Source organism: Scyliorhinus canicula, chromosome 2 (genome assembly GCF_902713615.1).
Source record: "Scyliorhinus canicula chromosome 2, sScyCan1.1, whole genome shotgun sequence".
Classification (NCBI taxonomy): domain Eukaryota; kingdom Metazoa; phylum Chordata; class Chondrichthyes; order Carcharhiniformes; family Scyliorhinidae; genus Scyliorhinus; species Scyliorhinus canicula.
In genome coordinates this window covers 120,272,881-120,296,635 of record NC_052147.1, presented here as the reverse complement: position 1 = coordinate 120,296,635, position 23,755 = coordinate 120,272,881, and the positions used below count along the sequence as shown (strand labels likewise).

Genomic DNA, 23,755 nt, shown 5'->3' with positions numbered 1-23,755 from the left:
ATTCCAGTGTGTTGGAACGTTTTCTGATGTTACAGTAAGTAGATGTCACATGACAGGTAGCGGCAGATGAGAAGCAACTACTTAATTATATATCCAGAATTGTATAGTCATCAGCGGTTATGCAAAGAGATTATAGTGTGCTGAAGATCAGCTTGTTCTGTTTGGTTATCATGCTCCAAAAAAACCACTTGGTTTGGAGTGGGTGCATTGGAGTGCGTACGTGACATTAAAAAATCAGAACAGGGGTAGGATATATGGCCCTTTGAGCCTGCTCTGCTGTTCACTAAGATCATGACTAATCTTCTGCCTCAGATCCACCTTCCTGCACCATCTCCAAATCTCTTAATTCCCTGTACTGAAAAACCTAACATCTGTCTTTGATATATTCAAAAGCTGAGCACCCAGAGATCTGTGGAGTAGAGAATCCCAAAGATTCACAGTCATTTGAGTGAAGACATTTCTGCTGATCTGACCCTTTTTCTAAGACTCCCATGTTCTAGATTGCCCAATTCTCAGCACCTACCCAGTTGAGCCCCTGTCTAGCACCCCCCCCCCCCCCCACCCCATTGCCCTCTGTGATCCTTGACGTCCTTTGCCTTCCTAGCTCTACCACTACGTCTTAGTGCTTCCCCAAGAAAACATCAGAGTTGGAGGCAGCCAGCTGCCTACATCGACCTATAGCCTTCGATGTCCCTGGCAGGCACCATGATGGCAGCTCGGAGGCCTCAGGACACCGGTTCACTTGTCAGCGGCACATGCTGACCTCATCGGTGGGGATGAACTCGGGGGAGCTGGTTCCCACCGTCTCCACTCCATGGGACGGGTCTGGCTTGGCACCCAGCGACCCATCCTCCCGATCAGTGCCATTAGGGCCCTGGGGTTCACCTTGGGATGGAGAGGCTGCTAGTTCAAGCCCCGGCTGCCCCTGCAACATCTGGCTCTGCCAGCCCTGGCGGCTCCACATGGTCTGCACCATAGTGTTGACGCCCTCGCCGATGCTCCTCAGTGACTGGGACATGCTCTGCAGAGCCTCAGCAATGCCCACCTGGGACAGGCTTCGCAGCTCCTCGGCCACGCCTATCTGAGAGTTGGACATGTCCTGCAGAACCTCATGGTCGGCCTGGTACTGGGTGTCATCCTCCAGCGAGGCGGACATTCTGCCGGGACCCTCAATCATGGCCGTACCGACTGCACGCCGCTTTGGACACCTTCACACATGGTGCCGATGTCATGCACAGGCTCTCCACTGCAGTCACCATCCTAGCAGTGTTGGTCTCGGTGCCACGCATTTCCGGCGACATCTCCTGCGCCCCTAGCCTCTGGGGCTTCTCCAAGCGGCTATGGATCTGCTGGAGTGACGCTGACATCGCCCTCTGAAAGCCCAGGTTGATCCCTATCAACTCCAGGTAACTCTGTTCCACAGGCTCAGCATCAGGCTGGGAACCAACTGGGTCCTGGGATCCAGCAGCCTCCGACTGCTGTCTTGCCTGGGGCTTTCTGCTTCCACCTGATGTGCATCAGCAGCAGTGTACTGCTCACCAGATTGTGCCCCAGAAGCCTGTTCACTAGCATGTCCCACCGAGGTGTGTGTATCTACGCTGGTGGGGTGGGGTGACAGCTGTGCTGTGACCACGGTTGCATCCTTGGAGCTCTCCTCCGAGAGGTTCTCCTTGGAGTCAGGAGAGGGGACCACCCAGGATGTGCCAGCACCATCGGCTGGAGGACCTGCGGGAAAATGGCCATGTCGTCAGTGGGTCAGTAAGGCAATAACAACTCCTGTTTGACAGGTCCTCCGGGTGAAGCCCAGTGGTCCCTCACCTCTGTGGTGTCTGCCAGCCTCTGCCTAGCTGACCAATCTGTCCTCGCCCATGCCAGTTACCTCCGGGGCCCGTTTCTCGAAGGAGGTGAGGATTCTTGGCCGGTGTTCTCCCCTACCCGGCGGGCGGGGGGTCCCGGCGTAGCGGAGTGGCGCCAACCACTCCGGCGTCAGGCCTAGCCCCCAAAGATGCGTGGTTGGCGCCACGCCGACTGGCGCCAAAACCGGCCTTTGACGCCCGGGGCTGGCCGAAAGGCCTTCGCCGGTTCGCGTATGCAGGGGGTCGGAGAATTTCGCCCCTTATGTCTGGCACCCCTCCACCAGTCTGGGCCTTCTCCCGACGATTATGAGAGAGCTTCTCCTGAGGGGAGACAGAGAGGGCATCATTAGCCATATGTGTGGTTCACAGTGATGAGAGAGGGGATGTAAAAGGGGGGGAGGGGGGTGGAGGCAATCTTGGGGGTTGCATGGGGAGTTGGGGCAGTGGCAGGGTGAGAGGGGGGGATTGGTGTCTACTCACTCATGCTACCCGGTGTAGGTCATTGACTTCCTTCCTGGACTGAAGACCAGTCCTCCTGCTCATACTCCCTGAGCTGTCAGCTGCTGCCACAGCCCAGGGAGCACTGGCTGCCTTGTGCCTCACACTCCAGGACCCCTGGGGGAACAGGACATCCTCCTGGCCTTCACTACATTTAGGAGCCTCCCCAGATCAGCATCTCCAAACCTTGGGACCCGTCTCCTGGGCACCATTATTGCGAGCTGGCTAGGGTTGGCTGAGCTGCTCGACGTTGTTCGCGGGAGGCTGGCGAATCAGCTGGTGAGCCTTCATTTGCGCCGAGAACCCCATGAGGCCTCGTTAAGTGGACCAGTTAATGTTGAATTGCGTTGCCGGTCTCGCTGGGCCGTGCACCGAGAAGCTCGCGGCAATTCCTGCTCGATACCACACTTAGAAATGTTTCCGGAGAATTGCGCCCTATGCATATTACTCCAGGCATGATCGCACCAAAACTCTGTACAATTGCAGTAAATTTTCCTTACTCTTATACTCAAACCCCTTTGCAGTAAACTTAACATGCTATTTACCTTCCTAATTGCTTCGTAAATCCCTCTGAACAGCAATGTTTATTAGTTTCCCATCAATTAAAAGACCCCATTTTTCCTGCTGAAGTAAATAACTTCACGTTTCTTGCATTATATTCCACCTGCTATTTTGTCCATGCATTTAATTTGTCCATATTTCTATACCGAATCTGTGTCATCCTCTCAGCTTACTTTTCCATCGAACTTTGTATCACCAGCAAATTTAGATGCATTACACTCAGTCCCTTGATCTAAGTCATTCATATATATTGCAACTAGCTAGCGATACCAGCGCTGATCATTGTCGTACCCTGCAGAATGTTATAGCTATTCCTACTCTGTTTTGAATCCTTTAACCAAACCTCTGTCCGTCCTAACCCGATAAACTCCTGCCTAGCTGGTGTCTCAGTGAATGCCTCTTGAATACTACATTCATTAATTCCTTTCATCTATCCTGCCAGTTACATCCTCCAAAGACATTTATCAGTTTGTAAAACACAACCATGTTAATTATGCTTAAATCATATATTATGATTTTCTAAATGCCCTGATATCACTTTTTAATACTGGAATCCAGTACTTTCCCATTAGCTGATGTCAGGATAACTGGCTTCTAGTTCCTGTTTTCTATCTTCCTCCTTTCTTGAATAGCAGAATTGCATTTGTTAACTTCCAGACTAGAACCCTTGCAAAATCTGGAGAATTTTGGAAGAGCACAACCATTGCAACCACTATCTCTGCAGCCACCAGGATGCACCCTAGATGTAGGCCATTAGGCCCAAAAGAATTACCGAATCCCTACAGTGCAGAAGGAAGCATGTGGAACATCAAGTCTGCACCAACCCTTCGAATGAGCACTCTACCCGTTTACACTCTCCCGTCCACCCTGCAACCCAGAACGTGGACACTAAGGGACAACTTAGCATGGCCAATCCACCTAGCCTGCACATCTTTGGACTGTGGAGGAAACCGGAGCACCCGGAGGAAACCCACACAGACATGGGGAGAGCGTACAAACTCCACACAGATAGAGGCTGGGGTTGAACCCGGCTCCCTGGCACTGTAAGGTAGCAATGCTAGCCACTATGCTATGCAATGCTATGCCACTGTGCCGCCCCTAGATGTGTTGGGTTTTAGTCCCATTAATAGCTCCTGTACGTTTTCTTTAATTTTGCTTGCTTTTAAGTTCCTCACTATCTCATTTAGCCCCATTGTTCCCTGCTAGTTCTGATTTGTTTCATGTGACTTCTATTGTAAAGATAGAACCCAAATATTTGTTTTAACATCACTTGTCATTTTCTTATTCCCCATAACAAATTCTCGTATCTCAGTCTTTTATTCATTTTTGCTACTCTGTTTTTACATATCTATAGAAGCTCTTACAATCTTTTTTATATTTCTTATTAGTTTACACTCCGATTTTGTATTCTCACTTGTTATAATATCTTTGGTCACCCTTTGTTGGTTTCTAAAACCCTCCCAATTCTTAGCCTTGCTACTTCGAATTATTATTATCCACCGTTTCATAATACAATACCATCCTTAACTCTTTAGTTATCCTTGGGATGGATCACCTTTCCAATGGAATTTTGATTTCTCAAAGGAATGTAAATTATGTTTTAGTTCTCCATTGCTTACCCACTGTGATACCTTTAAAACTGATTTTTCAGTCTTCCTTGACCAATGCGCCCCCCCCCCCCTCCCATCACACACACAGACACACACACATATATACACACACACTCACAGTCATGTAATTTGCTTTGGACTGAAATATGGCATACTTTAACCCGCCCTGAAATGCAACTTCATAAGCGCATCCTTCCCCTTCCCGAGAGGATCCCTTACTGTGAGACAGCTCATTCACCCCATCACAAAAGTCCAGGTTTAAAATATCCCGGTCCCTGCTTGGTTCCATGCGGTTCTGTTCCAGGAAACTGTGTTGTATTGTTCTCCAGGCTACTTTTGCCAATTTGATTTGTCCAGCCAATATGACAATTAAAGTTGCTCATGACCAGCCCCTTTTTATTTCTTGATTAATACTTAGTCCATCAGTATAGCCACTGCTAATGGTAATCTGACCTTGTATGTCGTTCATTGTTTTTGCAGGACAGCAATCAACCACTTCCACCCGTGCTTTCTACCCCTCCTTGTTTCTTATCTCTCCCCATACTGATTCTATTTCCTGCTCTTCTGAGCTAAGAAACTTTCTTACTATTATCAGGGCTGTTCATCTCGCACCACACTCACCATAATAATAATCATAATCTTTATTATTGTCACAAGTAGGCTTACATTAACACTGCAATGAAGTTACTGTGAAAATCCCCGAGTCACCACACTCCGGCGCCTGTTAGGGTACACTGAGGGAGAATTCAGAATGTCCAATTCACCTAACAAGCAGGTCTTTCCGGGCTTGTGGGAGGAAACCGGAGCACCCGGAGGAAACCCACGCAGACACGGGGAGAACGTGCATACTCCGCACAGACAGTGACCCGAGTGGGAATCGAATCTGGGACCCTGGTGCTGTGAAGCAACAATGCTAACCACTGTGCTACTGTGCCGCCCACCACTTTTCTAAATGTGGAAACACCAAGTACCATGCCATATTTTGACTCCAGCATTGGTCACCAAGCAGTCACATCTCTGTGTGCTATTAATTAATCTAGTTACAGATGCTTTGAATCTTTAGCTAAAGCGGATGTGGGTGTTTTTTGACGGTGATGAGATACAGTTGTTGGTTTTCTGAACTCTTTTGATATTCATCTGCGTGTTAGCACCCACATGAATTTTTAAATTTAGCGTCATTTTCCTAATGTGGGCAATTTCATGGCACTAATCTTGCCTTGGGAGTTCAACAAAAGACTGTTCACGAAGTGATGAGTAATATTAGGGCTAGCGAGATCCAGTGAAAGCAGCCTTGACCTATATTTGCTGTCCGTAAACCCACTTTGTTAATTTATTCAGTAACAAATGAGCATCAGTGTTAAAAGTGCAACTAGGCCTATCCTGTTGTGCATAAAGATGATGAGAGATTTGACATTCTGGCGGTAAATGTTCAGTGCATGGATCTTGAGTTTGGCATTAAAGATCGCACACAATAACATGTGATTAATCCTGTGACTGGTGGATGGATCTCTAGTTTGAGTATGGTTTTCTTTCAAAATATTCATTTAGCCATTGTGGTGTAAAACTTCCTTAATTTGGAGGGGGGCGGAGATCATGACATTTTTAGGTGGTGGACATGGGCATCTGCTAAGTTGGGCTTTTTTTTCAGTGCGATTCACCTGAAATTGCCTGGAAGATTTGTAAGGATCACGGAGGTTCAAGAGCAAACTTGTGTCTGTCGCAAATCACGCTTTTGCATTCATTTAAACAAACAAAAAGAAGCAAGAAGTTGTCTCAACCCCAATACCTACCACATTGAGTTAATCACAATTGTAAGCTTTCATTTATAACACCTATTTAAGGATCTAAAATTAGGGAGTCTTTTTAGACATTAGGACGCTCATAAGGGTTCTAAAAGCTGAAACATAATATTTTATATTGAAACTGAGAAACTAGCTACTGTGCACTAATATAACCAGTAAATGATCTCAATATTCCAGTCATTTTTAGTTGGGCTGCTTAATGGTTGTAAATTGGATACCTACTAAAATGCTTATTTGTTTTCTGATAAACCCATTTTCAGCTGCATTAACAAATTGCACCAGATTACCATTCTTGAATGTATCAAGAAATATTTTTGTGAAAGCTAAATTTAAAATGTTCTAGAGAATGCTTCCAACTGTGCTGGCAGATTTTATGTTTGGCAATATCGAGATGAGTTTGAGTTTGAGGGGAAGACTGAGGGAGAAAAGCCATTCTGGAAACTAGTGCAGTTTATGCTCTGCTTGCTGATTACAACCAAAGTAGAAGTCCCTGGCCCTGGTATAACATCATGCAGGTTGTGCCGTAATAATTTTTCTTATTCAGGACAGTTATGACTTTACTATATAACCCTTGAGGGAAAGCAAGTAAATTGCAAATTAGCGAGAAAGCCTAATTATAGATCTGAAGGAACCTTAACCTTTAATCTAGTTGAATTTTTGGTATCCTCACCAATGCTATTCAAATGGAAGTTAAATTTAGCAGTTGAATGAGTATCTTGGGAACTTTTTGTTTTCCTGAGTTGGGCACATTTATCTTTCTGTCTTATGTTTACTTCCAAGTTTTTAGTCCCTTGGATCCGTTTTTATAATAAAGTTTAACCACTGATTTAAAACATCAACTGATTAATTTCTTTTTGGATAAGCAAACTTTGTAATTTTCTCTAAATTGAACACTAAACTGAATCCAATAACCTCGCGGGGCCATTGCCGGAATATTTGAATTCTACATGTTCAGTTACTTAATTTGACTGTGGGATAAATTAGGATCTACTTCCTAATCAATCTGCTCATGTGGAAGTAACACGCTTCTTCTGCATGTCACAGAATAACAAATCTTGTTTCAAAGCATGTAAGATATGAGCATCCAAAGACTTGAGGGAAGTGTATTCCACTTAATCTTACCTGTTACTGAATCATGTCAGGAGCTATAATAAAAGCAGAAAAGAAAGCTTTTTTAAAGCTGTTAATCATTTTCTTCCTGAGCTCAAGTTTGCAGAAAGGGGAAAAGGAAGGTCTGAAACTTTGAAGAAGGGGCACTAAGTCTGGATCCCATTTTTCTTGCAGCTGTTTTCTTTGTTCCAACTTTTTTTGCAGCTGGAATCAATTTTATTACTTTACCCATCATCCATTTTAGTACTTTGAAGGAAAAAATATCATAGGAAACATCTCTTAGCAACCACAGGACAGTAATTACTATAACAGCAGCTGGGAGAAAACCAGATTTCCGTTTTACATAAAAGCTGCCATGGGTTGCTTTTTACAGACCGAACTCGCCAACCTTTGTCAGAGCCGAGTAATATAGTCACAGAGTGTGGGTGGTGTTTACAGTTTGTAAGCACTCAGCTGCTTTATTTAAAAAAATGTCCATGTTGCAGCCTGCTTGGGCTTACACTGTGTGTATGCATTATGCAATTCCCGTTTGCTAGTTTAAATGAATTGCAAATTTGGAAAATTGTCTTTAATTTGATAAACAACAGGAAACGGGCCCCTCGCTAAGGCAGTGAGTGACATGAGACTAAGATGCCTATTTAAGTATGTTTCTAACAAAGCGGAGAGGAAGGAGTGTGATGATGCACTAAATACCAGCTAACCAGATTGTAAAATTGTGTTGTTTGTACTATTTCTTCAGTTAATCAATATAATATAAAGTCTATCAACTTCTTGAATGGTAAGGCCAAGTCATTAAAGCTACCAGAGATGTTTCTTGAAGAACAGTTCGATCATTATTTGTTGCTATTTTAATTGTAGTTTTTATGTTCTCTTTGAAGCTTTTAATCCTTTTTGAGAAAGGAAATTACATTTTGTTCATGGATTCTAAATTTAAACTTTAGTCTGCTTTAGTTATGATGCAACAGTTGCCTGCAATACATGTAACAGTGTAAATAGTTGCAATCTGTAATGAGGGGCTTTGTTAATTTTTTTCAAAATCAATTGAAAGTGTTTAGCTCTCAATCAAGTTGATTGGAATTGGGAAGGGGGAAGGAGGGAAATTGGAATTTCCACGTTGTTGAATTTTAATAAAGATTGATGGGATAAATTGGACTTCATCTCATCATGTGCTTTATTCTTTTTGTAAATGGAAAAATTCAGGCAAATTCATTTTTCTCGAGCTGGATATTTCAAATTTGATATTTTCGTGATGTTAACTTGAGCATTTTTTCCTTTAATAATAAGCCAGCAGTCAATTAGCGTTAAAGGTGTTGGAAGTGTTCATTACTTATCCAATGAGAATTTTTATGTACAGATGGTCTCAAATGCACTATATAATTATAAGAAGATGGCTCCCAGCAGTATTTGAGGGTCAAGGTGTTGCTTTTGTCCATTCTAACGGTGAAGAACTTGGTTACATGTCAGAGCCTTGTGATTCCATATCAGTGGGGTACATGTTGCCTCAGGATAGCAGCTGTGATTGATAGGTGCTCTGAGCTCTTTCCATGTCGAGCTCTCACCCTCAAGCCCACAACAGCAAGAAATTGTTTTAAGACTCTGATCCAGTGTAGCTGTGAAAGGAACAGTAAAATACTGTGGCTGCTGGATATCTGAAATCAAAACAAAAAATTCGGGAAACACCGAGTAAACCAGAGTTACTGTATAGGTCAACAAATTATCATTAAAATTAGTTTTGAAAAATGTAGCTGGTGACATGAATAAATATAAAAACTACATTATAAAGCAAACCAAAAATGTGATTTTGTCTTTTTACAATCTCGTCAGCTTTGGTGCTTATTTGTTTCACCTTTCTTAAAGAGTAAAGAATTCACATAGTGGCACGTCGTCCGTTTCATAAACCATCAACAAGAATAATGTGCACTTAGTCAATGCCTTTAGCACAGTAGAACATTCCAAGCCTTGTCCCAGGAACAATATCACACAAAATTTGACACTAAGTCATATACTGAGGTATTGGGCGCAATTTACCGGCTATTCGCGCTGGCGGGATATTCTACTCCCACCGACAGCGCGTGGTTTTCCCAGTAATGAGGGATGCAGACAACGGCAGGACCTGAAAGTCCCGCTAGCTCTCCGCCACCGACAAACACGCAGTAGGTTGGTCGGTAAATCCTGCCCATTAGGTCAAAAGCATGGGCAAAGAGGTGGGTTTTAAAGAGTACCAGGAAAGCTGGGAGAGGGAGATTTAGGGAGGAAATGCCGGAACTTGAGCCGAGGCCACTACAGCACAGCCGCCATTGGTAGAATAATGAAAATGGGGATATGCAAGAGGACAGAATTGGTGGAAAGCAGCAATCTTGGACAGTTTTGTGACTGGAGTTGGTGGGGGGTTTAAAAATAAGGGTGAACATTTCAGAATGGCGGCATTGCCAAATTGGGAAGTGTGAAGATATCTAGTTCATGATTTGCATTCCCATCTTAGAGGTGATGTTTAGTTTTGGGAAGATTATTGTTGTGAATGGAAAGTGTTGGTCTTTAGAGATTGCCAGAGCACCTAAAAAAAAAATTTTTTTTAAATGGCAGTTCAGAAGTTACCTGTATTTGTTTAATAAAGTCAGAGCAGAAGAGCTGGAGCCATAAAATATCAGGTGCGGAAATACTTAGCTGGGGAACTGGAGATGTGGGGCGGGAGTCTCTGTCCCGCTGCACCCATTTTCTGGTGCGGTGCGGTCCAGCCAGCAGAGGGATACTCTGTCCCGGCAGTCGGCCAATGGGGTTTCCCATTGTGGGCATCCCTACGTCATCAGGAAATCCGCGGGCATGAGTGCGCTGCTGGTGAAATGGAGGATCCCGGCGACGTAGAATCCAGCCCCTGATGTCTAATCTGCTTGTAAACAAATGCCGTCCAGAGAGTTTTGTTTTGTTTTGTTTTAGGTGTTAGACCTAAACAATTTAAAAGCATTACATGAATAATGAAAGGATATGTTGTCATGGAGATGGGTGGCGCTTAAGAAGGTTTGTGATTTTAGTTTATCTATATGTTTGCTGGGAGAGGGGTTAGCTACAGTTTGTTCCTGGTGTAGTTTGCAGTTCTCAGAGAATTCTGCTGTTAACAGGCTCCCGGCGATGAGGACTCAAGTCTTGGGGAGCTGTGAAGTGGCAGAAGATTTTAAGTTCCGTGCTGGGCGGTTAGATCTCCGAGAAGATTAGAGCAGTTGGGTGGACCAGAGTTCAGGGCAGTTTAGTGAAGCTAGCGCTTTGTGAAAGAGTTGGATGTGTGCCGATAATTCGAGGTGGGAGAGCAGCTTTGGGAATCCCGTGGATTGCAGTCTTGAGGGGACATTGAACTATCGGATGCGAGCAGTCTTTGAGGCAGTCAGAGTGGTTTTTGAGGAAATTCACAGGCTAGATCATTTGAAATCCCTCATGTGGGAGATGGAGCTTTAACAACATTTTGTGACTCTAGGTTGTCACTCATCTGGGTGGGTTGCTGAGAAATTTGCATTGGCCACATCAGCCACTTAATGTGCAGCATGGTACGTTTGACCTAAGTTTACCTCTTAATTCATACTTACTTACTGTTAATTCTGAATGTTGGAGCATAAGATAGCTGTCGTAAATTGTTTTACTTTTCTGACTTAGTGAAGTTTAATTTGTTTGTTTAAAACAGTGGAATATTGTGGCCTTATTTTCTTAAGTGTGTAACTGGGAAATTAAAAATTTGTCCACTTAAACAAAAAGTTGCTGGTCCATAACTGAACCACAAGAAAATGCATTGCACGCGATTCTCTTGCTATGACTGGATAGACATGGGAATAGATCCAGACTGGGATGATCTTACCCAGCTGGACAAGTGGAAAGAGGCATTTTAGGAGGGCTAGTTTACAATATCAGAATATATAGGATGTAATTTTTGATTTTGACGGCTGAAACCTGGTTGAACGAAGTTCAAGCATGGAGTTGTGGGAAAGAGAAACATGGTCCTGGTAGGCAGCAACCAGTTGCATGGTGGCACAGAGACCCGGGTTCAATTCTGGATTTGGGGGACTCTCTGTGTGGAGCTTGTACGTTCTCCCCACCTTTGCGTGGGTTTCCTCCGGATGCATCGGCTTCCTCCCACAATCCATGCTTCTCTTTCCCATAATTCCATGCTTGAACCTCAATGAGGAATGTCTATCGTTACAGCAAAAACCTGTTTGTTTTCAGAGTTGCTGCCCAGCCATCAGTGACGGGCATGCTGTGCGGGTTTTATTTCTGATTTACTGCTTTTTCGCTTTTATTTGCCAAAAAATTCAAACTTTGAAAGTTCCAGTTCTGTCTTAATCATCAATTCTACCTTCATTATAAACGAGGCCAGTCCGTATTTTGTTAAAAAAACTTCACTTGCTAAATAAAGAGTTCCACCATCATGACATTCTGAAGAAGAGTCGCATTGGTCTCAAAACGTTTACTCTGTTTTTCTCTCTCTCCACACAAATGCTGCCAGACCTGCAGTGTTTTTCCCGTATTTTCTGTTTTTACTGCAAATTTCCAGCATCCGCAGTAATTTGATTTTACAGGAAGTCCTCTTGACTTAAGACACGGTTTTCAGGAACCAATTGTGTCTTTACGCCAAAACATTGTTTCTGAGAAGAACAATTTTATAAATGGGAATTGCTTTCCTGAACCAAGGCGGGCACCCTATTTTCTCCAAAATATCCCAGAATTATGTACTCAATCAATTGTAGAAGAGTAATATCGCAACATTAATCTATTTATGTTGTAAATAGCAATCAGATTGACGTGAAAAATCGCAAGCTAAAAATACATATACCACTATAGTACTGTCCATTTGAGTCAGAGAGATGAGTGGCACAAAACATCGGTACACACGTGTGAACATTTAAACTTGTTCGTTGGTGTCACTTTGGAGCGAGCGCCACAAAGTCCAAACTGATGTTGGGAAGACAAAATGGTGCAAATTAATAACTCGAATATCATAAAGCCAAGGACTGCCTGTTATGAAGATGAAACCTCCAGTTTGCTCGCAGGAGCCTGATGATTCTGTAGATGCAAATGAGTCTTAAACATAATGGGCGGGATTCTCCATCCCACCAGATCCGTTTTCTAGCGCAGCGCGCCCCCGCCGGCAGCGGGATCCTTGATCACGGCAGCCAGACAATGAGGTTTCTCATTGTGGCCACCCAATGAGGCAGCACGATAGCATTGTGGATAGCACAATTGCTTCACAGCTCCAGGGTCCCAGGTTCGATTCCAGCTTGGGTCACTGTGCGGAGTCTGCACATCCTCCCCGTGTGTGCGTGGGTTTTGTAGCCATGCTGGCCACGCAAAATGGACACTGAGCCAAACTAAAATGGAAGGCTGCTGAGAAACAGACAGTTCAGCCAGAACAGCAGTCTGCAAAGAGCAGTTTGCATTCTGCAGCAGCAGAAACCAGTTTGGGCTCAGGTGGAGAGACCTTAGCTAGGTGCAAATGGCAAAACGCTTTGCATGCTAATGAGGCCATCAGACTTGAACACCCACACAATAGATACATTTGGTTCTGAATGGACACATTCCAATCAAGACCCAGACATCGAGGCACCAGAAACCTCCGAACAAAAGGACATAAGAAACGCCCCCTCCATCACGGAGACCCCCTCGCATTGGGGAATTAATCCAGTATCGATAAGAAATTGATCCAATAGGTAGAGCCCGCCCGAGAAGAGGGAAGGACAACGGAACCCCTATAAAAGATAGGGACCTCGTGTTGTCCGGTCTGTTAAACCTGTGCTCCGGCCCCGACTGACACCTGGTATCCTGACTCCAGCCGTTGAGCACCAGCCGCCGAAACCGTAAGTTCAACGCTCGCTACGCGATCCAAGCCCGCTAGACTCCCAAGTGCCAGAACGCTTGCTGAAGGCTGCAGACAAAACCAGGACGAAGGCCTCGTTCTCTGACCTTGCCTGTTCCTGTTAGATAAGTATTCTGTTTGCTTATGTTTAGTTGTAGCTTAGTCTCTTAGTGTGTGTGTGCATGAGTATTTATTATTAACTGTATAATAAATATTGATCGTTTGAACTTGACTAATCGGTGTATCGTCTTTATTACTTTGAATTTGACCTTGGAATACTTGTGACGTTGCCTATACGGCAGCTGGCGACTCCAGAGCTTAAATAATTACATAGAACAGAGCCTAGCAGTGTTAAGCACACGTCGAACTCGGAGGCGTGTTAATACACTCCAATAAACGCGTTTTACGCCCATAGTAAAACGTGCAACAGTTTCCTCCGGGTGCTCCGGTTTCCTCCTATAGTCCAAAGATGTGCAGGTTAGGTGGATTGGCCATGATAAATTGCCCTTAGTACCCAAAATTGTCCTTAGTGTTGGGTGGGATTACTGGGTTATGGGGATAGGGTGGAGGTGTGGACCTTGGATAGGGTCCTCTTTCCAAGAGCCAGTGCAGACTCGATGGGCCGAATGGCCTCCTTCTGCACTGTAAATTCTGCGATAATCTTTGATAAAAGCCGTTGGGAAATCCGCAGGCGTGAGTGTGCAGCCGGCGAAGCGGAGAATCCTACCTAATATTTGTTAACAAAATAAGACAGCAGGGATTTTTTTTTTTTATGCATAAAATGGATGCTAGATTCCTGCTGTTTTGGGCCACTTTTAACCAACGTATGTCCCAACTTAATTTTGTCAGGTTCTCCAGGGTTTACTTCCATTCTCTCTTCCATTACTTACACTCTTCCTCTCCCTGTTCAAACCCTCACCCACTCCCAAACATGCTCCTAATCCATATAAGAATGAGGAAAATTTACCTTTTCTCTAATAATAATAATCTTTATTATTGTCACAAGTAGGCTGACATTAACACTGCAATGAAGTGACTGTGAAAGTCACTTAGTCTCCACATTCCGGCACCTGTTCAGAGGAAGAATTCAGAATGGCCAACACACCTAACAGCATGGGCGCGATTCTCCGCTCCCCACGCCAGGTGGGAGAATCGCGGGAGGGCCGGGCAACTCACGACACGCCGTCCTGGCATCCCCCTGCTCGGAGAATCGCCGCTCGCCGTTTTTCACGGTGACCGGCAATTCTCTGGCCCGTATGGGCCAAGCGGCCTGACATTCCCGACCTGTTCACGCCGGCGGCAACCACACCTGGTCGCTGCCGTTGTGAACATGGCGCCAAAGGTTCGTTTGTGGCTTGTGGAAGGCGGAGAGGGGAGTGAGCACCACGGCTGTGCTCGGGAGGGGACTGGCCCGCGATCGGTGCCCACCGATCGTCGGGCCGGCATCTCCGAGAGACGCACTCTTTCCCCTCCGCCGCCCCGCAAGATCAAGCCACCACGCAAACGTCAAGGCCCGGCGGCCGTGATTTACGGAGCACAGCTCCTAGCCCCCTTGGGGGGGGGGGTGAATAGGGTGCGAGGAGCGGCCTCCGAGGCCGTCGTGAAACTTGGCCGAGTTCACGACGGCCTTCTCGATGCCGCGCGGGAGCAGAGAATTCCGCCCCATGTCTTTCGGGACTTCTGGGAGGAGAAACCCATCAGACACGGGGAGAACATGCAGACTCCGCACAGACATGACCCAAGCCGGGAATCGAACCTGGGACCCTTCTGAGTTAAATTGCTGATTAGGTGTACCTACATGTATTTAAGGAATGGAAATAAATAACTTAACTAGTACTGTGGTTTGATTTGCCCAGCTATTGTTATACCGCCTTTTCTTACCACTTCCCTGGTGCTAATTGCCAATGGGGATGGGATGAAAAGACGAAAAGAAGACAGAATGTGACATAATAGCCTGTGGCATAATAGTAAGGTCACTGGAACGTTTTGGAGGCCTGGGTTCAAATCCCACTACAGGCAGCTGGTGGAATTTAAAGTTAATTGAAAGCTAGTCTCAGTAACAGTGACCATGAATCTAAAATTGGAAAAACCCCAAATAAAAGCAAAATACCCCAGATCTGAAATAAAAACAAAGTGCTGGAAATACTCGGGTATGGCAGTACCTGTGAAAAGAGAAACCGAGTTACTGTTTCAAGTACAATCTTTCTCTTCATCAGAATTATGTTGTAAAAGACCTTCTGGCTCGCTCATGTCATTCAGGAATAGAAATCTGTCACCCTTTCCAGGCATGACGTACCTGTGACTCAGAACCCACAGCAATGTAGTTGACTCTTAACTGCCTTCTGAAATGGCCGCTGAAGCCATTAAGGATGAGTAGCAAATGCTGGCCTTGCCACATCACATTGCAGAATAAAGGATATTGTGCCTTGGTAAACAAGCAGTGATTTTAGCCTGCAATTTACACCAAGTAGGCATGTGGCATGAAATGTCCCTGTTATCTTAACTACAGTTTCACCTTTCACAAGACCAGTTTGGCAAGTTGCAAAAGTGCATTTGACCACCTGCTTTCAGTAAACAGCTCTTCTAAGGGCATTTAAGTGGTCACTGGATAGACGTATGGATGAAAATGGAATAGTGTAGGTCAGATAGGCTTCAGATGGTTTCACGGGTCGGCGCAACATCGAGGGCCGAAGGGCCCGTACTGCGCTGTAATGTTCTATGTTAACTAACATTTGCAGAGCACCTTAAGTAAAATGTCCCACGGCAATACAGGACTAAGTTTCTGAGAAATCTGGTAAATTATGCTGTGATTAATAAATAGTAAACCATTGTTTCCAGAAAGGCAGTAAGGTCTCAGATTTATGGGACTAAAGAATTAAAGAGATGGTTTGAAAAGGAATTGTTCAGAATTGTTGAGTTGTTTCAACAATTGTTTGTGACAGGGAATTCTATAAAGTTCATAAGTTGTTTTAACAGGGTTTGAAAGTGGAAGGAATTGGAGTATGGGGAGTAAGCAGGCAGATGGGATTAGACTGGGTGGCTTGTAGATAAAATCATCATATAAAAAAAATGATGCAGTCTAGGTTCAGATGAAGACCATTCAGTTTGTCCTCCAGTGTCGGCCATGGTGTGGGTGGTTGCACACAGGGCAGCTCCTGCTTGAAGGCATAGAAACAAGCTCCTTTTACCCGGAATTGGGTGCAACTTCGACAGAAAAGTGTAGGTAGGGGGAGAAGTGTCCCCCCCGCCACATCCCCCCATCATCCTCTCCCCCCCCCCCCCCCCTTTCCTGGCAGAAGAAGGTGAAAGATCTGACCAAGGAGTTGGAAGAGACCTATGGCAAGCAGTCGTTGGAAGGATGGCGGAGGGGGAAGGGATAATGCAAGTAGCAAAACCCTAGATGGAACAGTTGATGGCCTACCTCGAAGAAGCATTCCGCCAGCAGAGGGAGGAGATGCAGGAGGATTGCTCGAAGGCCATTGAAGGGGCTCGATAGAAGAGTGGAGAAATGCTTGGAGACACAGGGGTCGCAGATCCAAGAGATTGAGAGGGTGATGTCGGACCACAGCGATCGGGTGGTGACATTGGAGGTGGGCTCTTAGGAGACCTTTGCAAGACTTTGAGAACAAAGGTGGAGGAGCAGGAAAATAGATCGAGAAGGCAGAGTATGTGGATAATGGACCTGCCTGAAGGAGTGGATGATGAGAGTGCCATGCGGTACGTTTCGAAGATGCTGGCAGGGCTGGTAGTGGAGGGGGTGCTGGATAAGGTGCCTGAAGTGGACAGAGCGCACTGGTCTCTGAGGCAGAAACCTAGAGTGGGGGAACTGCTGCAGGCGGTGATCGCGAGGCTCCATAAGTTTGTGGACAAAGAGACGATGCTGCAGTGGGCCAGGGAGAAGCACAACCCTGAATGAGAGGGAAACAAGGTCCGAATATACCAGGACATTGGAGCTGAGCTGGCATAACGGAATGCAGGGTTCAACAAAGCCAAGGCGGTGCTATATCGACGGCAGATCAGGTTTGGGGTGCTCTACCCGGCGAAACTTTGTGTGAGGTATGAGGGCCGGGAATACTATTTTGAGACCCCAGAAGTTGCCAATGACTTTATTAAGGAGCATAAACTGGGGGAGAACTGAACTGAACAAATCGGGGTTTGATTCAAAGTTGCAGTGAGTAGCAATTTTGATGAATAAGAAAATGGGGTTTGTGAGCATGAAGGTAGTGAGGGACCCGGGTGGGAGATATGTGATGGAGAGTGGGGTTTTAGAAGGGACGCCGGTGGTGTTGGTGAATGTGTATGCACCGAATTGGGACGATGTAGGTTTTATGAGGCGGTTGTTGGCAGCAATCCCGGAGTTGGTCATGCACCCGTCGATTATGGGGAGGAGATTTTAATTGTGTCCAAGAGCTGAGAGTAGATAGATCGAGCCCCAGGTCAATGGGTAGGATATGAATGGCAAAGGAGCCGAGTGAATTTATGGAAAAGGTGGGTGTGGTGGACCTGTGGCGCTTCAAGATTCCTTTTTTTCACATGTGTACAGGGTATATTCCAGAATAGATTTTTTTTTTGTGGTCAACCGAGAGATTTTGGTTGGGGTGGAGGGGGGTAGAGTACGCAGGAATAGTAATCTCAGACCATGCACCCTATTGGCTGGAGATTAGGCTTAGATCGAGACGGGAGCAGAGGCCGGGGGTGGAGGTTCCATTCGGGGTTGTTGGCATTAGAGGGTTTTGTGACAAAGTGCGGACTGTGATTATAGATTATGTAGAATTGAACCAGAATGGGAAGATGTCGGTGGCCACTTTTTGGGAAGCGCTAAAAGCGGTGGTCTGAGGGGAGATTATCTCTTTCAAGGCATATGCGGATAGGAAAAGGAGGGAGGAATATGAAGGACCTAATGAATGAGATAGTGGAGGTAGATACGGAGTACTCAAGGGTGCCCACCATGGAGGGATTGGCGAGGAGGAAAAAAATTACAAGGGCAATTTAATAGGTTGACAACGGGGAGGGCGCTAGGACAGTTGCATAGGGCAAGAGAGGTGCAGTACGAATGCAGAGAGAAGGCGAGTTGAATGTTAGCGCATCAGCTACGGAGGCAGGCCGCGTCCAGGGAAATATTCAATATGCGGACTAGGGCAGGGGATGTGGTGTTTGAGCCGGGGAAGGTAAATGAGGCGTTTAGGGGTTATCATAAGGAACTGTACAGGGCAGACCGGAGGGTGAAGAGGGCGCCATGGGACAGTTCCTCGACTAACTGGATTTCCCACAGTTGGAGGAAGAGAAGAGGCAGGCGCTGGAGGAACCCATGGGGCTGAGGGAGATATTGGACAGTACAAGGGGTATGAGGTCGGGGAAGGCCCCGGGGCCCGATGGCTACCCGGCAGAAGTTTCTAAGGAGTTTGCGACGGACCTGGCGCCACATCTCCTGGGGGCATTTACTGAGGCGTTGGAGAAGGGGGAGCTGGCGGAGGCGATGATGCAGGCAACGATAATGTTAATACTGAAAAGGGGCAAGGACCCATTGGAATGTGGGTCGTACTGGCCCATGTCGTTAAAATTGCTGGCTAAGTTGGTGGCGGGAAGGATGGAAGGTTGTGTACTGGGGGTGGTTGCGGAGGACCAAACAGGCTTCATAAAAGGCAGGCAACTTTCTAGTAATATATACGGACTGTGAAATGTGATTATGACCCGTCGAGAGCTCTGATACCGGGGGTAGTGGCATCCATGGATACAGAGAAGACATTCGACCGGCTGGAGTGGTGGTACATCTTTGAGGTCCTGGTAAGGTTTGGGTTTAGCTCGAAGTTTGTGGCATGGGTGCAGCTGTTATATGTGGCACCAAGGGTGAGTTTACGGACCAATGACATGGGTACACGGAACTTTGAACTGCACAGGGGAATAAGGTAGGGGTTCCCGCTGTCGCCGCTATTGTTTGTGCGAGTGATAGAGCCTCTAGCAATAGCTCTTAGGGGGTCGGCAAAGTGGCAAGGGATTACGAGAGGATGAATGGAGCATCGGGTGTCGCTCTATGTTGACGACCAAGTATTGAATGTTTCGGACCCTTTGGAGAGGATCATGGGCTTGTTGGGGAAGTTGGAGGCGTTATCGGGGTATAAGTTAAATGTAGGGAAAAGCAAACTGTTCCCAGTGAATGAGTTGGGTCGGCGAGGCCAATTTAGGGGGATGCCATTTAAGGTGGCCAGAGACAGGTTTAGATACCTGGCGGTTCAGGTAGCGAGGGAATGGGCAATGCTTTGCAAATGGAATTTAACAAAACTGGTGGAGGAGGCTAGGGAGGATCTCACGAGGAGGGGTATGCTGCACTTGACTTTGGCAGGCTGGGTCCAAGTCGTGAAGATGAACATTCTGCGGAGGTTCCTGTTCACATTCCAGACACTCCCAATCTTTATATACCGACGGCCTTCTTTTGGAAACTGGACAAAATTATTTCGGACTTTATATGGGCAGGGAAGGTGCCAATGGTTAAGAGGACCCTGTTGCAGAGGCAGCAGGGAGGGTTGGCGTTGCCGAAACTGCTACATTACTATTGGGCGGCGAACGTGAAGGAGAGGGGGTAGAATGGGTTAGGATGGAGGGGCAATCTGGTATGGGGTCCAACTTAAGGGCTATGATGATGGTAGCGTTGCCAATGGCGCCGAGCAGGTACTCGGGGAGCCCGGTGGTGCCCTCCACGGTTAGGATCTGGAACCAACTGAGGAGGCACTTTAAAATAGAGGGAATGTAGGTGTTAACATCATTGTGTGAAAACCACGGTTCGTGCGGGGGAGATAGATGCCATAGATAGGAAATGGAGAGAAGTGGGGCTCGTTAAGTTGAGGGATTTGTATCTGGAAGAAAGGTTTGCCAGTACAGGTGAATTAAAGGAGAGGGTAGAGCTCCCGAGAGGAAGTGAGTTTAGGTACCTGCAAGTAAGGTAAGGGATTTGTACCTGGAAGATGGGTTTGCCAGTTTAAATTAATTAAAAGAGAGGGTAGAGCTCCCGAGAGGAAGTGAGTTTAGGTACCTGCAGGTAAGGGAGCGGAAGGTTTGCAAAGAGTTCCCAGGTTGCCGAGGTACCATGTTGGAGTGGCTGCTGCTTCCGGATATGGAAGGGTCGGAGATATATACAGGTGGCTGGGAGAACAGGGAGGTGAGCAAGTGGTGAAGATTAAGGAGAAGTGGGAAGGGGAGATAAACGGGGGAGTATGAAGTGAGGTGCCACAAAGAGGAAATGCGGCCTCCTTGTGCGCAAGGATGAGCCTGATACAGTTCAAGGTCATACATAGGGTACATATGACGCGGGCAAGAATGAGTGGGTTGTTTCAGGGGGTGGCAGACGAGTGTGGGCAGGGACCACCGAATCACACACATATGTTCTGGGGCTGTGAAAAGTTGGAGAGATTCTGGGCGAGAGTGTTTGCAGCCCGAGCAAGGATAATGGGGGAGGAGGTTGAGCCAGACCCATTGGTGGCAATATTTGAGATATAGAAGCCGAGGCTGGTGGAGGGGATGAAGGCTGATGTGGCCGTCACTTCTCTGATTGACCAGCGACAAACTTTATTGGAGTGGCGGTCAGCAACCCGCCTGGGATGGCGGCCTGGCTGGGTGACTTGTATGACTTTCTTCGGTTGGAAAAGATTAAATTCGAGTTAAGGGGAGGGTTTTGAGGCAAGGTGGGGGATATTCGTGACTGTGTTTGAGGAGTTGTTCATCGCAGGGTGGTGAGGTGGTGGGAGGGCGAAAAAGGGAACACATTTGTACAAACTGTATAGTTATGTGTTGGGAAGCTTGTTTCCAAAACTGTTTGTGTTGTAGCTTTTCATATACGTCTGGAATAAAATACATTTTTTTTTGAAAAGACCATTCAGTTTGATCCCCTCTTTCCATAACACCAACTGTTATCTTTATAACAGGGTGAAGAGCTAGAAGCGACATAGTCATACACAAGGAACCCATCTCTGCAAACATTAGAAATATGTTTCAGCATTCCACCTTTTTTTTTTATTTATCTGGGAGCATGAGGAACCTTATAGTTATCCATTGCTTTCTCCTTGTCAACACCGTGGCCAATCAGAGTCCACTTGCCAAACAATCCCCACCATTTTCTCCTCTGGTGTAAATTCTTCTGATTGTTTGAAATTTGGCCTTTCTGAAAGCCTTATGTATCCATTAACGTTTCAGTGATTCATTTTGCACTATCCTTCCTATTTCCCAGCCAAAAGCAGGAACTTTCCATGTGAGCTGCTTCAACAAATCCTGCTAATTCGCTGTGACTGAGAAATATCGGCTGCAATTATACTTTGTAGATAAATAAGATGTAGATTCAGTGGACTAAAGCTTTTGCAATCAGACTTCAGATTGACACTATAAAGATGCAAATACTGTGTAATTAAACTTTATATATTGAAAGAATGGTACTGTTTCTGCATCTGCCCTCTCTAGTAGTGCATGTGCAGTAAGATTTCTAGCATCCCCATCATCAAACCTGGCTGCTCATCTACTGGAACAAGTACTACATGTGGAAATGACTAAATTACCAGATCTCATTCCCTCTCACTTAACAAAAACTTCCATGAGAGGTGATGTAGATCCAAATAAGGGTCTCATTCATGCTGGGAACTTGCCCGCAAAATTTTAATTTGCTGTTCCTGGAAGGATACTTGGGATCAGCAAACAAAACAGCTGACTATCTGTTTATAGCACACTTCCGGATTGGCGGCTAATATGTGTATTGGCCTTGTTGTGAAAATTGGCCACCTCGCTCAAAGGCTTGGGGCAGAGGGCGATGGTGATGGGAATGTGTATATAGCTCCCAGTTGGCACCCAATAACCTGCTGGGGGTACATCTGTACAAGTTTTAGGGACTAGATTCATCCTGGGGAAAACCGCTGTAATGGTCCATACTGTCTGCAATGCATTGCCTATAGCTGCTGTAGTGGCCCACAACTGCAAAATAGCCACTTGGAGGATGAGGCAGATGCCTTCCTGTCAAAGAATATTTCAGTGTAAGTTGTCTCTCGTCAGCTGTAGAAATTTAGAGTAATTAAATCAGAGAGAAAATAAACTGCAAACAATGCAGCGCATAAATCATGTCTTCTGGGAACGAGTTTGAATCTCTAGTGTACTCGGAATTAAAATAGTCCAAAAAGACACAATGAGAGCTGTGATGATCATTGATTCTTTCAACACATCCTCTGCCCACCTTCAAATTTATTAAAGATTTTTGAACATCCATTTAGGTTGGAAATAGTAGAACATGAAGAATGGTTATACCACGGCTTGGTGCTGAAGCACAAATTCCATGATGTCAAATTGTTTCAACAGAACTCCTCGAATATAAAATTACTTTTTCAGATTTGGTTCTGTTATTCATCAAGTTTTATTAATGACATCACTGGTTAAAAACCCAGCTACACCTGACTGAACAAGTTGTAACTTTATACAGGGTTTCTACTGGAAGTGGGGAAAATTGAAATTCTCCCTGTTCTGACTGGTTCTGGGGCGCAAGGCGAAGCACTACCTGAGTGACGGATGCGACTTCAGGATTTCTGCGCATGCCCCTCATGCCAAAGTTTCAAATGGGTAAAGACAGTGAATTCCAACAGTTCAGGGTCAATAATACCCTGCAGGAAATCTGACATGGGGATCACAGTACACGTTTTCCAGTTAATGATAGGATGACCTCTGGTGGTCAGTATGAAAATGTACCGTGATGGTTGCAAGATTCTGATTGTCTTTCAAAATAATGAAGGATATTTTATTTTTGGGTTTTTTTTCAGCCTGCACAAGAAAATGATACTAATTCTTTGATAAGGAAAGAGCGCAGTTCACTCCATGACACAGTCGTGACCAATGATCCTTACAGAAGCTGCTATGTTCGAACCCCTCCATTTGATGAATTCAGTTCTCAAAGATTGTACTTTCCAGTTCAGCAGAATCAGGTAACTTTTCACTTTTGGAGTAATGTGAATTACAATACATGAAACCATCTTATGGAAATGAAAATGGGCAATGTATTTTTTTAAATATATTTTGTTTTCCATAATTAAATTCTGGATATTTCAAGCATAGTCTGGCCGTTAATTCAGAATGATGCACTTATTTTCTGAAGAACTAGTCCATGTGGTCACAAAATCTGTGCATTAAAAAAACACGGCACAAATAAAATTCTTGGTGACTTGTGCTCTGAGGTGGATCTTTATAAAGTGTTGTTTATAAGTTTCCTACTAGTTAATACTACACTCATGTATGCTTCACTTGATGCCGGTGTCTATGTGTTTACACTGTGTACCTTGTGTTGCCCTATTATGTATTTTCTTTTTCTTTTCTTTTATTTTCATGTACTTAATAATCTGTTTGAGCTGCTCACAGAAAAATACTTTGCACTGTACCTCGGTACACGTGACAATAAACAAGTCCAATCCAATGATGAGGGATTTCGGTTGTAAGGATAGATTGGTGAAACTGGGCCTATTCTCCTTA

The 23,755-nt window shown here is 45.4% G+C and overlaps 1 protein-coding gene across 2 annotated transcripts in view; it reads left to right on the top strand.

Annotated features, from left to right (window-relative positions):
* Positions 1-23,755, top strand: part of spred1 (sprouty related EVH1 domain containing 1) — a 104,932-nt gene that overhangs the window by 75,597 nt on the left and 5,580 nt on the right. For both annotated transcript variants that reach the window (XM_038785850.1, XM_038785843.1), the window contains exon 5: positions 23,053-23,214. In XM_038785850.1, coding sequence (XP_038641778.1) covers positions 23,053-23,214 — 162 coding nt within the window. The remainder of the gene's footprint in view (positions 1-23,052; positions 23,215-23,755) is intronic.